The following is a 15854-nucleotide window of genomic DNA, read 5'->3' on the forward strand; positions in this document are numbered from 1 at the left end:
GTAGTCAGGGCTGATGCTCTGATTCATATCCTGGTTTGATTGACTCTAAAGTCCAAGGTCTGATCTACTTAGGAAATGATATATACTTATCCATGTACATTGGTTGCAAGGAAAGAACTAGAGAATGCCAGAAGAACTATTTAAGAGTGAAACTGTGCTGTCCCTTCTTATAGGAGTGAACAGGGAAAGAGTAGTGGGACAAATAAACTTTTGAAGGACAAACGGAATTTTTTGATGAGAGGTGATCTGATTGGGTCTGAGAAGGGTCTGAGATGTGAGTTTTATGTTAGTGGTGACAGAAGAAAATCAGAACGTGACTGATTTTAAGTCTCCAAGGATAGCCCTGGGGAATAGAAACATTTTAGGAGAAAGACTAGCCTATGAAGGACACACAGAAGGGGTGCCTAAAGAGTTGGGAGGAGAAAAGGCTGAAGAATGGGGTGGTTCAAGTGGAAAAAAGAGAAGCTCATTGCAGCTGAAAGATCTGAAAAGCACTGAAAAATGGTCACCAGGTTTGTCATTTGGAAAGTCACTGGGACCGCTAGAGAGAGTATTTTTAGTGTGACAGAAAAGTTAGATTGCAGGTGGTTGAAGAAAAAGAAGAGGGGAGGAAGGGAATACAGGATGTATAGACCACTCCTTAAAGAGCTAAAGATGAGAAGGGCATAGAAAGAAGACAGTGGATATGTGGTCAAGGCAGGCACTACGATGAAAAGATCTAAGCATGTTGATAACTGAGAGAGCCCACAGAGAGGGGGAGGGTGACGTTGGGGGATGGGGAGCTGTCTGATGGAGCAAGGTCCCAGAGGAGGTTAGGAAAGAGCCATCCACATACACTGAATGTCCACTTAATGGATGTAGCATGCACCATTAGTGAGTGTACTGGGACAAAAAAAGTCAAAAATAGCAACAAAATAGAGTGTAACCCAGAAACAGATGACAGAAGGTGGTATCTTATATTTCTTGCTATCTGCCATAGTTTCACAAAGAAAAAAAATGCCTGTGGGAACTGCTCTTTTGTTCAATTAAAATGAAAATTAACTCTGTAGCTAAGTTTAATTGAAGTTTCCTCTCTACTGTTCAAATAATGGATTTGTTCTTGGGACTATTGGACTTGGCAAAGAAGTAGGCTTCACTGAAATTTGGAAAGCCAGCTGCAAATAGGACAGATTCTCTTGAGAGTTTTTAGAGATTTAGGGGTTTTTTTTGGTTTTTGTTTTTTGTGGTTTTAATTTTTTTTATTTTAGAGAGAGCATGCATGCACGTGAGTTGGTAAGAGGGGCATAGACAGAGAGAGAGAGAGAGAGAGAGAGAGAGAGAGAGAGAGAGAGAATCCCAAGTAGACTCCACACTTAGCACAGGGCTCAGTCCCACAACACTGGGATCATGACCTGAACTAAAATCAAGAGTCAGAAGCCCAACTGACTGAGCTACCCAGCTAACCCACTTTTTTTTGAGTACTGAAATAGTCTTCCAGATTTGAATCTGTCTCCATATTTCATATTATGAGGTACTACACATCACATTACTTGCTAGTACCTTCAACTGATTTGAGATACTCCCTATATCATTCACTTGATCTGGGAATTTTTCCCCATTATTTTGGGTGAACATCAGCATATATTGTTTTATTTAAGGAGATTTATTTTAATAACTGAATAGAATAAAGGGAAACACAGTTGTGTCCGTTTCTATGAGCACCCTCCTTCTACAAATCTCCGATTGTCCCAAGTCCTGCTCGTCAGTCTTATCAGAATGTCATGCGGTGATGTCCCTTTTTACCTGTGGAAAAACCGAGGCAGATCTCAAGAGGGCTTGGTTCAACGATCCCCACAGGAAGCCATAATGACCAGAGTATATCTTCAGGGTGATTCAGACCCTGGGTCCCTGATTGCCCCTTGTGTAAGGGAGAGTCTTTTGAGGACAAACGGTCAGTACTCAGAACTGTGAGTTCTCTGCCTCACCCCTTAGATCTGTTTCCAAAGTTGACTCAAACCTGGAACGAATAATATCTGAAGAGAAAAATGTGTGTCAAACATAAAGATATTTTGGACCTCATTTTTCTGTAGTTCAGACTGCCTGTCGCTGTGAGCTGGAAGTTCTGGATGAAGTGCTGTGGGTGGCATTTCACCAGTGGAGCCCAGAGCTCCCTGCTCTGAGGGCCCGTCACCGCGTGATGGGGCAGCTCACTGCTCACCCTCCTCGTGTTCTGAAGATAGATCCAAAGTGCAGTGATTCAGTTCTGAAAATTTTTGACGACTCAGACCAGATGCGTGAATTGTAAAATTTCACTGCCGAGAGCCATCAAAACCCTGAGTCAATGATGCCAAAACACGTTCTTATAATCAAAAACACTGTAGCATCAAGACTTGAGAAGTTTGGTAGTTGTTTTGTTTTGTCTTTTTAAACATCTCACCATTAAATTAAATGGTTTCCTCTAAATTATATATTAAGAATTTAAATCCCTGTAATAATGTTAGACTTTTATTTTTTAAGAGAGAAGAGCAATTACTCCTTATAATGTTTTTTTTTTCCTACTTTCTGTAACACAGCTTTCTAGTTACACTTGGAAACTTCCAGGAAGCTAAAATTAAAGCTTAAATTGTGTTAGTGGGAGTGCCCAATGCCCTGGGAAAATGGGTGGAACTTAGTTTCAGCTCCTAAACTTTATGAAAGGGGTTATGTATTTTAATCTTCTCTAATTTCAATAATAATGGTGTTAAAGGAATTTTAATACAGTAATGATTATCAGTTTTCCAGTACTCTCTGCCATTCATCTTTCAGTTCTGTGTGGTTAGGTTGGTATAATTTATCTTTATTTTACCTAAAAGTTAACTGAAGTTTACAGAGGTTAAGTAAAATTTGTATGTTTGTAAATAAAGGAGACCTAGGGTTCAAATTCGAGTCTCTGACTCCAAAGCCCATGCTCTGAACTATTACATCAAACTACTATAATCACTAAAAGAGATTAAAAGAGCATCTTAAGCAAAGTTGGTGACGTATTTAACAAATTGAATAATCTCGTATTAACTCTGGAAACATTGCTGGTTTACACAGTTATCAAAATATCTGAGGGCAATAGTTTGTATCATTTTAGGTTAGTGAAATGCTACTGTATGGGACACATTTGGGACTTTTTTTAGGCCAGTAAACATTCAGATGTAGAAAATGATTTATTAAATAAGCCCCTTGTATTCCACAAATAGAACACCTTTTGATACATGAGACTTTCCTAGACTTGCCCGTGTCCTGTCGTGTATGGACCGTCCTTTCTCTTAGAGCGTGGCCTAGTGAGAAAAGACTAGAAAGTAAAAATGTAGCTAGCATACGCTGAAATTGTTTGGAAATTGAGGGAGAAGTCAATAGCCTTTCTCTGCCCTTTGCAGGTAGATACACACACAAAGAGCTTTCAGAGTTTATATTTTCTTAAGGGAGAGGAGGTTGGAACTTCTCAAGATGTGAGAAACAAACAGGGACCTGTCTTTTTTTATAGAAATACTTAAAACTCTTACAGGATTCTTCATGACAGGAGAAACATCCCTCTGGGATGGGTCAGGACAGCAGTGTTCTTTGATTTCTGGGGGAGCACATTCAAAGAAAAGCCCACGGTGCAGACAGACCTGTGTCTGGCTTCTCACACAGTAGGCAAGACTATCTGTGAATGGAAAGAAATGGGGAAAGGGTCCCTTCTGCAACTCTGTCAGGAAAAGATAAAATGTTGGGTAAGTGCTACTAAAATAAGTTTTAAGAAGTAGCTTATACTATCTTGAAAAAGTGAGATATTGTTAAAAAATTTTTTAAGCGATGACAGAAGTGATGCCTCAAGTTTCTCCTGGGTTTCTTTTCTTACGGAGAATTTCAACATCACTAAAGTAGAAAGACAGTAAAAAGAAACCAACTTCAGCAATTATCAACTCATAGCCAGTTTATTACACACTCCTTGCATCTCCCCCGAATAATATTTGAAGCAAATACCAGAAACCATATTATATCATCTCTGAACATTTCAGCATGTACCTTTGAAAGATACTCTTTTAAACAAAACCGCAATATCATTACCACACCTAAAAACAGTAATCCCTTAACATCTTCAAAAAGCCAAAAAGTGTTAAAGTTGCCAATGGCCTCATGAATGTCATATTTTTTTAACGATTTTTTAAATTGGAATCCAGATAAGATCCACATATTGCAATCGTCTTGTTAAAAAATCAGTAGGAACCTCCGCTCCCCCCCCCACCTGGCACCCTTTCACTTCCCCACCCCCTTGCAACTTATTTCCTGAAAAAACACTTTTCTTTCCTTCAGCCTGGATTCTGCTGCTTGTGTCCCTTTGGCATAGTGTAGCATATTCCTCTAACTGCTGTATTTCCTAAAACCTGGACATTGCCTCTGACTTGGTCACACTCAGGTTTGGTGGGGTGGGGGCGGGGGGGGTTGTTTGTTTGTTTTGGTTAAGACTATTTCATAGTGTTTGCTCTCATCAGAAGGGACTTAATGTCTAGTTTGCTCTGTCCTGTGCTGCTCACAGGCCAAGGACTCCCAGCTTTGGACCACTAAGAATTTTCAGGGATCCATCACCCCAAAGTCAAGTTTTTTCACAATGATTTATTTTCAAAACAAATATACCATTCAATTCGACTAATGAGTTTTCAGTAAATAAGTAAAATTGTTATTAAAAAACAGAATGAAGATAAGTTTTTTAAAAATTTAAAAGCATACTGCTCTTACTGGGTGAAGGAGACCATCATTTTGAGACTCTGTCATAGCTGATTTCCGCTTGCTCTTTACCCATTGTTCATTCTGTGTTAATTTCACTTCACTACTTATTTAATGCTCTTTGAGAACCAAGATGTCTTGGATATACAAACCTTGGATTCTTAGACTTGAGATTCCATGCCGCCGGTTGGGATTTCATGCCGCCGGTCTCCTCCTGCAGGAGAACCTCAAACAGAAATGTGCCTCTGCAGCTTTTCTTATGCACGAGAGCCTTCCTGGTGTTCACTCTGTATTCCGATGACTCTGTTCTGAGCAAGTCTCCTCTCTTCTCTCCTCCCTCCCTCCCTTCTTTCCTAACTTTCTTTGCTCTTTTTCTCTCCACTTTTTATTTAGCCTGCATGATACTCTCTTCCCCAGGTCTACTTTTAAGCCTCCTGGCACTGATAAAATCTATGTTGATGAAAAGAAATTCCTTGGGATTGGTGAAACGTGAACTTGATTTTCTGTGCCCAAAGCTATCTTTCCAAATGCCTAGACGTATCGTCAGACATTGAACAAACCCTGTCAGTGCTTCCCAACTATGTCCTGGGTATGAAGGGAGAGGGGGAAATTGCAACAAGGTGAAACTGCTTACAAGAATAGATGCAAACAAAGTCTCCTGTGACAACTAACAGGTGGCTCCGCGAAGGAGAACTGAGAAAGGGCTTAATCTTGGAAGGAACATTTAAACTTAGTCTTCAAAGAATATGACTTCCCCCACTACAGCAGGATGCTGTCTTTCAGAGAAGGTTCCCAAGATAGAGGGGCTCCTGAGTTATTGCAAAAGTCCACAGATCCACATGTATGCTAAGCATTATCTTTTAGTCTCCCGTATGGATGTATTCCTTTTTCTCTAATGTATGTAAAATAAATACTGTTGCTATTACAGTACAGAGCCATCTAAAAGTATCACTGAAGTCACAGTATTAGAACTCTATCGTTATGTATTTAAACAGATACTAAAATAGAAGGACTATCTGGTGTGTTTGGAGGTGTGAGTGTGTGTTTTACAGCTGGGAGTTCCTTGAAAAATTTTGACTTTAAAATGGGTCTTATAAAATACATAGTGGTAATGATTGAGCAACATTGTGAATGTGTTAATTAGCACTGAACTGTACACTTAAAAATAGTTACAGTGGCATATTTCGTATCATGGATATTTTGCCACAATAAAAAAGTATATTAAAAATTTGGGGGGGCCTGGGTGGCTCAGTTGGTTAAGTGACCGACTCTTTGATTTTTGGCTCAGGTTGTGATCTCAGGGTTCGTGAGTTCAAGCCCCGTGCTGGGCTCTGTGCTGGGCGTGGGGTGGGGATTTTCTCTCTCCTTCTCTCTCTGCCCCTCCCCCACCCCTCTCTCTCTTTCTCTCTCAGAATAAATAAATGTAAAAAAATTTTTCTTTAACTTACAACAAAACACACGCACATGCAAGTAAGGGGAATCTCATGGTTGTAGAAGCTGGACGTCATCGGCTTAGAGTCTTTATTTATTTGGCAGATGTTTAGCCATTACCAAGGAAGGCTCTGCTCTGTAACTTGAAGTGCAGAGTGTCCTGCACTTCTGGAGCCTGTGGTCCAGAGGGGATGGCACTTAGCTCATCCCTCAGGCACGTGTAGTTGTATAGCGTGATTCCACGCTGTGATGTGACTTTACACTATGGGGAGTGCTATGAAGAGGTGTACAGAGTTCCGCAGGCACGTAAGGTGTGGGGAGGACGGACCTGGTGTTCAGACTCAGAGAAGACTTCACCGTCTAAGTGACAGGTGCGCTGAGACTTGAATAATGGGCGAATATAGACAGCAGTCCTAAGAGGTCATTGGCTGCTCTCCCATTTCGGTCTTTTCTCCTTAATGGCAGAAACCATGTGTTCTTCCGCATTCCACCCACAGGTAGCATTTGGGACGCCGTGAGCCCTCGGCTTCTGTTGAGTGGTGAATAAATAAAACACTGACTAGAAATGCTTATCCTGGGTTTGTTCCAAGGATGTGTGTGGGACCTGGCACCACCAGTTTCCATTTCTTGAATTTTCATAGTTTTAATTTAATTGGTTTTACAGAGAACTTCAGATGACGTTATCACCTTCACGCGTACAGGAAATGTCTCACGATTTCGTTGCGAGATTTGTCTTTTTGTACCAACAGCTGCATCTGTTGCTTCTCTCATGGTTCTTCTGCGTTCTCACCTACATTTTTGTATCCACTCTCCCACCAGTGTGTTCTAGATAGCATACTTTGAAGAGGAAAGGTCTGTTAGCCCGTAAGAACACAGTTTTCTCTTTACTTGAGATAAATACATATTTTGAAGCTGTGTATTTTGCAAATGAGAACAATTGATTCATACGGCTCATGGTAAAGCATCAGATCTCCAGGCTGAGCCCATCACGTGCGTGCCTTTCTTCAAGAACAAAGATTCTGTGGTGTAGGGGTGAGGTTTGCCATCTGCCTTAGGTGCATATTATCTTTTCAGGTAGAGGAGAAGATTAGAGAAGTGAGGCAGGGAGATTATATAGATGTGGTTGACAACATGTAAATTGAGTCTTTCTAGGACATCGACATTGGCTAAAGTGAAACTTACTATTTTTTTCATATATAACTTTTACATGGTTTCTCATCCTAAACCAAATTTTGGATCAGTATTAATTTCCACACCTAAAAAGAGAGAGAGAAAGAGAGAAAGAAAGGGGGGAGGGAGGGAGGGAGGGAGGGAGGGAGGGAGGGAGGGAGGGAAGGAAGGAAGGAAGGAAGACAAAAGAAAAGAAAGAAAAAGGACAGGTAAGGATAAACAGTTATCCTTAAGATGCCCTGCTGGAAAGTCAGTTAAGGCTTCCTAATGTAAACAAAGGTGTAATGATTTTGAAAAATTATTTCTGTAGACCTTTGTCACTATCCAGATTATTTCTGCAGAGATTTGGGTGTGACATAAATCAAATAACATGCCCCAAATTCACCAGTTACACACAGTAAATGTATTATTGGTAGGGTGTCCCTCAACACCAATCTAATGATTAGATTGTTTCTAAATCTTATTTTGTTTCTAAATCTAGGGACTTGGAATAGTGTATTACTTTCAAGTTTTTATTATATGCTAAGTCCCAGGATAGATAGTAAAATGTTTCATACGAATGCCATAGTGTTTTTTTTTTCTTCAACTTGTATGTCAAGTCCAGGGTAGATAGTAAAATTTTTCACGTGGATTCCGTAGTTCTTAATTATGCAGTTTCCATTGCGAACTCCAGGCCACTTAGAGCATCAGCTTTTTAATGTTTTCCTCAAAGAGGTATATGTTAAGATGAATAGCAAGAATTGTGGTGGTAACAATCAAACACTGTATATTAAGGTGGGCAGAGCTAAGGGAGAGCTTCTCACTCATTTGAAAACTGGCACCTCTCGTGGTGCCTGGGTGGCTCAGTCAGTTAAGCGTCCGACTTTGGCTCAGGTCATGATTTCATAGTTTGTGGGTTTGAGCCCCACGTAGGACTCATGCTGACAGCTCAGAGCCGGGAGTCTGTTTTGGATTCTGTCTCCCTCTCTCTCTCTCTGCCCCTCCCCCGCTCACACTCTGTCTTTCTCTGTCTCTCAAAAATAAATAAACATTAAAAAGAAAACTGGCACCTCTATCCCATCATGGGAGAAATAAATTTTTAAAATTGTAACAATAATGGCACTTTTTGAATACTATTTAAGAGCATCTAATAATTACTCTTTTTCTTTCTAGGAAAAGCCATTGACAAAATCTCTACAACGTGGAGAAGATACCCAGTTTGACCAAGTATGTAATAAGTTATATGTATATATGTTATATTCTGGCTTTTATTAATTTCCAAATGCACAAACAGCAAGGGCTGGATGCTCATTATTGATGTATTGATTAAGTCCCTCAAAGAGGATACAGGGATATGATCTTAGGAGCTGTGTCCTTCAGCTTTTACAAGTAGACATTCAATAGATGTCTATTGATTGGAATTGGAAAAAAATGGGAATATGTTGGAATAATATGAATAGGCCCCCAACTGCCTATGGTTTTCTAAAGCTTTATGTACCAGAATTGAAGAAACTAAGAAAAGATAAAAAACTTCTATTCCAAAGCTTAGTAAGATGCCTCTGAATAAATGATCATCACTCTGTAGGGATCAGATCTCTGCATTAGGGCTTATCATGTTTTCATCCAGCATTTTCCTTTGAATACCTACTATTTGCTTGATACAGCCCTGCAAAATACAGAGTCTAGGACAAGTTTTAGCTCTTTTGGAATTCACAATGACGTGAAAGAGAAATCACCTGAACAACAATTATAAGACAAGTATAGTGACTTAGATTCCAGTGGAAAAGGTGATACAGGAACAAAACCAATTTAAGACAGAATAAATACAAAGAAAGTCTTTTGAAAATAGATTGGATAGAGATTAAGGAGGGTACTTGTTGGGATGAGCACTGGGTGTGATATGTAAATGATGAATCACTAAATTCTACCCCTGAAACCAATAATACACTATATGTTAACTAACTGGAATTTAAATAAAAACTTGAAAAAAAAAAAACGTAGGAGTAGTAAAAGGGCATCCAACTCTAAAGAGCAGGTAATAAACATAGGAAATCAGGATCTGATGATCCTGATTCAGTAACTTTAGGAAGGCTTCAGGTATGTTTAAGAATGATGGATAACTGGGCATCAGAGGAAGTGAGAGATGTGTCTGTGGCGTTTCCTAAACTTGTGCAGTTGATGACAGAGAGGGCAGCACATTCTCCTTCAGAAACCTCACTTGAAGCCAGTGGCAGAGACCAAATACTGCTGGATGCATCACAGCCTCATCTAATATGGCGGGGGTTTTATTGTCTTAGGAGAACTCAGAGGGAGTGCCCTTCCGACAGAGCTTTGTAATTGCCTTTAATGTGGAATCAGGAGGAAAATTCTCTGGTTGTTAAAGTTCAGACTTGTTTGATCCAAAACTGTAAGGATGCATTATAAAGTTTGAATTCTGCATTTTCTATTGTATAAGGCATTTGCGAAGGGAGACTTGAAAACCTCGTGCGTATAGTCAGTGTCTGAGGGTGGTGTGGTTCTGGGTTTGCACTCTGTTGCTGGTAGAGCTGGCCGTTTTCTGGAATGCTGGTGAAATGGAATATGGGCTTCATCTCTCTGTGTCTCGGAACTGTCTTCTCTTGTCGTATTGTCTTTAGTCATCACCTGGCAGGTGACAGGCTGGTCAGAGACCCTGGACGAGCATTTGGGTCATTATTTTGGAAATGGGATAAGGTGTAGCTCTTTGCTTTTCCTTAAGAATGTAAATATGTGTCATCTGTCTTCCATAACTTTCCACTCTGTTTTCTCTGTCTCTATTCTATCATATTCCCATCCTAGATATTCATATTCTAGAATATCACTGTCCTTTCCTAAAAAAACAAATTTCTGCAACTTAATGTATATTTTTCTTTATTCTCTGGGAAAATAGTGCTTCTAGATTTTAACATTGCAGATAATACTTATCCGAAATGATTTGACTTAAACACAGTTTCCCATTTATTATCCAGCCCTCTGTTTCTGAATTTCAGCATTGTAGAAGAGATAGCCTTTGGAATTAGATAGACCTGGGTTTAAATCCTGACTTTGCCACTTAATTAGCGATAATACTTTTAACCTTGTTTCTCAGAATGTTGAAATGCACAATCTCTGCTCTGCCCCAGATCTTACTGAATCAGATTCTGCAGCTTAACAGGATCCCCAGGTGACCCATGCACACGTTAAAGCTTGAGCAGCACTGCTCTGTATCACATCTCTATGCAGGAAAGACCCTTCACAAGTGAATCAATAGTGAGATGGCCACTGAGAATTTTCAAATAAGACACGTAAGATTATCCTCTCGTCATTAAATCATAAATTTACAAATGAACCAAGAGAGAAGACAACCTACAAAGTCTATTTCACTTTGAAGAGATAGGGGCACCTGGGTGGCTCAGTTGGTTAAGCGTCTGAGTCTTGGTTTCGACTCAGGTCACGATCTTGCGGTTTCATGAGTTCGAGCCCCTTGTCGAGGTTGGGATTCTCTGTCTCCCTCTCTCTCTGCCCCTCCTCCACTCACGCTGTCTCTGTATCTCTCAAAATAAATTAACTTGAAAAAAAAAAAAGATAGCAAGACCCCCCAGGCCATAAGGAATCTTGGCTGAAATTGGTCCACCTGTGCCCATTTACTGTTTCGCTACCAGATAGTAAGAATTGAGGTTCCATTGGCAATGCCATGGATGTATCAGGCTCTCTTAGTCTTTTGATATTAAACATTCAAATTAGTAATCCCCTTGTTCTAATACCAAGTGGTTGGATTTTACTCTGGATTCACACAGTATATGAAAAGAACATACTGGTGATACCACCTTGCATGCTATTGACTCCATTGCTGTGATGGTGGGAGCAGTAGTAAGAGTGGAAGTGACGTTCATGTAGTACTTGCCATAGGATGGGCACTATGCTAAGTATATCCATTGAATGGTATGCAGCTGGTCCCTGTTTAGAGAATACTCGATCAGTTTCTTCCTTTTGACCGTCACTGGCATGAATGACAGATTGCAGAGAGCTGGGCTTGTGCACGTTCAGTGCCTGATCCTGGACGGCCCTGTTTACTCCTCCACTTAACAAGCCCATGATCCATTTTTCTCTTGCTAGAAATAGAAGCAAAAAAATCACGTGATACTGTATAATTTATGAAGCCCCTTCTCTCTCATTATCTCCACCGACATCAATCACTGCTTCCAACAACTCCGAGAAGAAGCCATTATCATCACCATCTCTATGTTACATTTCATGGAAATGAGTGTCAGAGACCTTGCCCAACACTATATGACTGAAGCCTGAAGGAGCCAAGCCTGGCATCCACATGTTTGGACTCTCAAGCCTGTGCTTTTACTCTGTAACATGTTTATATGTCTAACAACTAAGTGTGTGTGGGGGGGAGGGGTGCCTGGGGGCTCAGTCAGTTGAGCTTCCGACTTCGGCTCGAGCCCCATGTCAGGCTCTGTGCTGACAGCTCAGAGCCTGGAGCCTGCTTTGGATTCTGTGTCTCCCTCTCTCTCTGCCCCTCCCCCACTCACACTCTGTCTCTCTGTCTCTCTCTCAAAAATAAACAAACATTAAAATAAATTTTTAACTAAGTTGGCAAGAATTCAGAGGGGAGTTTTCAACAGGTAAGGGCTCTCAGATCCTGTATCAGTTAAGATTAGGTTTTACTGCAAATGACACATAAAATAACAGTGGCTTGAACAAGATAGTTTCTTTCTCTCTCATGTTCAAGAAGTACAAAGAAAATCAGTCTAGTATCTTTATATTATTTTTGTTTTCCGGTGCATGGCTTACATTCCCAAGGTCATCTCATGGTCTAGTTTGGCTTCTGGAGCTCAGCCATTACATCTGCATTCAGGCAGTAAGAAGGAGAAATAGGAAAAGAATTATAGGAAAATAAACAAATAAACCCCAAAACACCCCAACATTGCACACACCACTTCTGTTCATATTCAGTTGATAAGATCTTTTTTTTAATTTTTTTTAACATTTATTTATTTTTGAGAGACAGAGACAGTGCATGAGCAGAGGAGGGGAGAGAGAGAGAGAGAGAGAGAGAGAGAGAGAGAGAGACACAGAATCTGAAGCAGGCTCCAGGCTCTGAGCTGTTTATTAGCACAGAGCCTGGCGTGGGGCTCAAAGTCACAAACCACGAGACCATGACCTGAGCTGAAGTCGGACGCTCAACCGACTGAGCCACCCAGGTGCCCCTTCAGTTGATAAGATCTTAGTCACATAGCCACACGTAGCTGGAGGAGAGATTGGGAAATTTTATTTTGGGCAATTATTCGTCCATCTAAAAATCAGTTATTTTATAAAAGCCTATTTTTTCCAAAATGTCCAATAAAGAATACTATTTACAGTTCTGTATACCTTTTTTTTTTTTTCCTACTGTGGAATATCCCTAGAATTTGTCAATTTTACAGTTTAAATTTTAAAATGTGTATATTTAGAGTTAAAGCTTTGTTTCCTTAAGTTTTCTTCTGTATCTTTTATATATAATTAACTCTTGGCTTCATATGTCTTAATCTAATCTAATGATAATCTAACCCTGTTTAGGATACACCTGGAAAGATGTCTAAACAGGATTTTTTAAAGCTCTGTAGGGGCGGGAGAAGACTCATACTAGTCACTGCTTTACACATTGAACAGCTTGGAATTTGTATTATTCCCAGAATTTGACTTTGGATCAAGTTCATATCCATGAAATTTGTACATTCTTACACAGCACCTAGCAGGCAGCAACCCTGCACCAAGCAGTATGCCAGCTGGTGGAAATAAACATGAAATGAACATGAAGAAAGCATGGTACTGCCCTGGAGAGGCCCCTAATCTAATGGGCAAGACAGAGAGATGTGATCAGACGAATTATAACCTCAGGCTAGAAAGTAAGCTCACCGTGGAAGGACCACGCATGGTGCGCCCCAGGTAGCAAGCTTTGCCCTGCACTAGGGAGCCAGCCAGGGACGGCTTCAGTCCCTGCTAGTGAGAAAGTCATACCAATAGTGAGAATTAATAAAGGGGGAAGAGATTTCCAATAGCATTTTGAAAACATATGCTGCCAGTAATTTAAGTGCCTAAATTAATTGTCACAGATTAGAAAGTAAAATGAGTAAAATATTGTCCTGGTGGCAATGTTCTTTATTATCATAGACATTTATTAAAAGTGTGTGTGTGTGTGTGTGTGTAGGGGCTCCCGGGTGGCTCAGTCGGTTAAGCGTCCGACTTTGGCTCAGGTCACGATCTCACGGTCCGTGAGTTCGAGCCCCGCGTCGGGCTCTGTGCTGACAGCTCAGAGCCCGGATCCTGTTTCAGATTCTGTGTCTCCCTCTCTGTCTGCCCCTCCCCGTTCATGCTCTGTCTCTCTCTGTCTCAAAAATAAATAAACGTTAAATAAAAAGTGTGTGTGTGTGTGTGTGTACATGCACACAAAGTTCTGTGTGGGACAAAGAGATGTAAGGATGTGGTCCCTACATTCCAGGAGCTTCAGATCCAGAAGAGGTTAAGGCAGTGCACAGACCACTCTGACAGGGGTCCATGTGAGTAAGAAGTACCACATGGATGTTACAGACAGTAAACATCGTGAGATTTCAGTGAACAGAAGACATCACTTTAGGGCCGAGTGGCTGAAAAATCTTTCTAGAAGCGGATATAATTTGTCAGGTGCCTAAAACAATAGAAGCAACAGGATTTTGCCGGGTGTTGATGGTGAGGAGGATTGGAAATGTGCAAAGGTCCTGAACAGAAAAAGGACATTATGAGTTATCTATTTTTGAGGACTGATGAATGGCTCTATCAGTTGAGGTGGAAGATGTGTATTGTTAAAAGATGATATTCAAAAAGAGACAACGTCATAACTCTCATAGAAATATAAAAGGAACGTATGTGAAAGATTTTACTTAACTCATTTTTAATGAGGAAGTTACAGCCAGTTTAAAAGAGAACCCCCAAATGGACACATTTATAAGTTAGGAACATTGAAATGAATGTGCAGTCAGAGGCAAAAGTGGCTTCTTTCACAGTGGGAGAGTGAAGTCAATTAACTGAACCGTCACTGGGCAGAGTGTTTTTTTCTTTCTGTAGAAAAGAATCTCTGGCATTGCTATCAGTTGTCTATCATATGCACAATTTTATTTTTTTAACTTTTTTTTAATGTTTTATTTTTGAGACAGAGAGAAGCAGAGCATGAACGGGGGAGGGTCAGAGAGAGAGGGAGACACAGAATCTGAAGCAGGCTCCAGGCTCTGAGCTGTCAGCACAGAGCCCGACGCGGGGCTCGAACTCACGGACTGTGAGATCATGACCTGAGCCGAAGTTGGACGCTTAACCGACTGAGCCACCCAGGCGCCCCTCATATGCACAATTTTAAAATAGCTCAAAGGCGTTAAAAGGTGCAGAGTGCCTGCAGACTTAAATTAGACAACCCCCAGAGAGGTGAGCTCTGAACAATGCATCATTTTCTCCTGAGACACAAAATTTTCTGGCTGGCCTCCAGTGTTAGGGATCAGACTGTGGAGGACTTTTAATGGCAGTGGGTGGGACTTTCTCTCATACATACTGGATGTCAAATGGATCAAAGTGGCAACTTGATGTTAACCCCCAGGTAGCAGGTTCATGAATGGAGAGATCCTTGAAGTTGGGAGGCATTTGGGGAGTTTGAGTATTATGATAAAGGTTTGACACCAAATAGGCCCAAACTGAGATGGAGACAATGGAACTGGAAAGAATATATGTAAAATTATATAAGAAGAATCAATATTGGTTGAGAGGGGAAATAAAAAGTAACTGTAGTTTTCAACCATGATTTGGAACCACTTCTGTTCAATTCAACAAATACTGAGTGCCCAAGCGTACTAGGATCTGTGCAAGGTTCTGGGGTTACAAAATCAGTAAGATAGGGTTCCTGCCCTCGAGGAATTCTCAATCCCAGGAAGAAGACCGATATCCAAACAAATGATAGTGCAAAGCGAATGCTATAGCAGAGGTATATTTCAAGTGCTATGGGAACTCAGGTTAGGGGGGCAGTTAACGATGCTTGGAAGGTGGACAGGTGTGTCACAGGAAGCCACCAAGGCACAGGGGCATTTTAAAGCTCTCTGTCATCCAGATGAAATGGGTTGCATCATGCCAGGCAGGAACTGCATGGACCAAGAAGTTGAGATTTGAAGAGTGGCCTGAGAGAAAAGGTGGCCGAGAAAGTGCAAAAGCCTCAGAAGATTCAGCTTTCTAGGGCAGGGCTGGCCCATGATGGCAGCAGAACAGAGACCCTCACGGAACGGTGAGACATTAGCAGCCACGAGCTCCCTGGACACCAGCGATGAGAAAGCCTTTTGCTGCAGTGTTATTCGCTGACATACAGAACGCATTTTCATAGCTGATAGATTAATATTCAATAGTTTGAAAAACTTACGTCCGAGCTAAGTCACGCTAGCTGATTATGACTGGCAACACTGAAATTAAAAGGCGGTGTACCAGGGCATCATCATGGCGCTGGTGATGAGTTCCCTGTCTGTGGTCTGTCGGAGAGGGTCCTATGAATGAAAGGTGAGCTC

At 40.9% G+C, this 15854-nt stretch overlaps 1 protein-coding gene across 8 annotated transcripts in view; it reads left to right on the plus strand.

Moving 5' to 3' along the window:
• FRY (FRY microtubule binding protein) overlaps positions 1 to 15854 on the plus strand; it is a 441627-nt gene that overhangs the window by 241090 nt on the left and 184683 nt on the right. For all 8 annotated transcript variants that reach the window (XM_053214058.1, XM_053214062.1, XM_027064642.2 and 5 more), the window contains one exon: positions 8470 to 8523. In XM_053214058.1, the coding sequence (XP_053070033.1) occupies positions 8470 to 8523 (54 nt within the window). The remainder of the gene's footprint in view (positions 1 to 8469; positions 8524 to 15854) is intronic.

This window comes from Acinonyx jubatus, chromosome A1 (genome assembly GCF_027475565.1).
Source record: "Acinonyx jubatus isolate Ajub_Pintada_27869175 chromosome A1, VMU_Ajub_asm_v1.0, whole genome shotgun sequence".
Taxonomy (NCBI): domain Eukaryota; kingdom Metazoa; phylum Chordata; class Mammalia; order Carnivora; family Felidae; genus Acinonyx; species Acinonyx jubatus.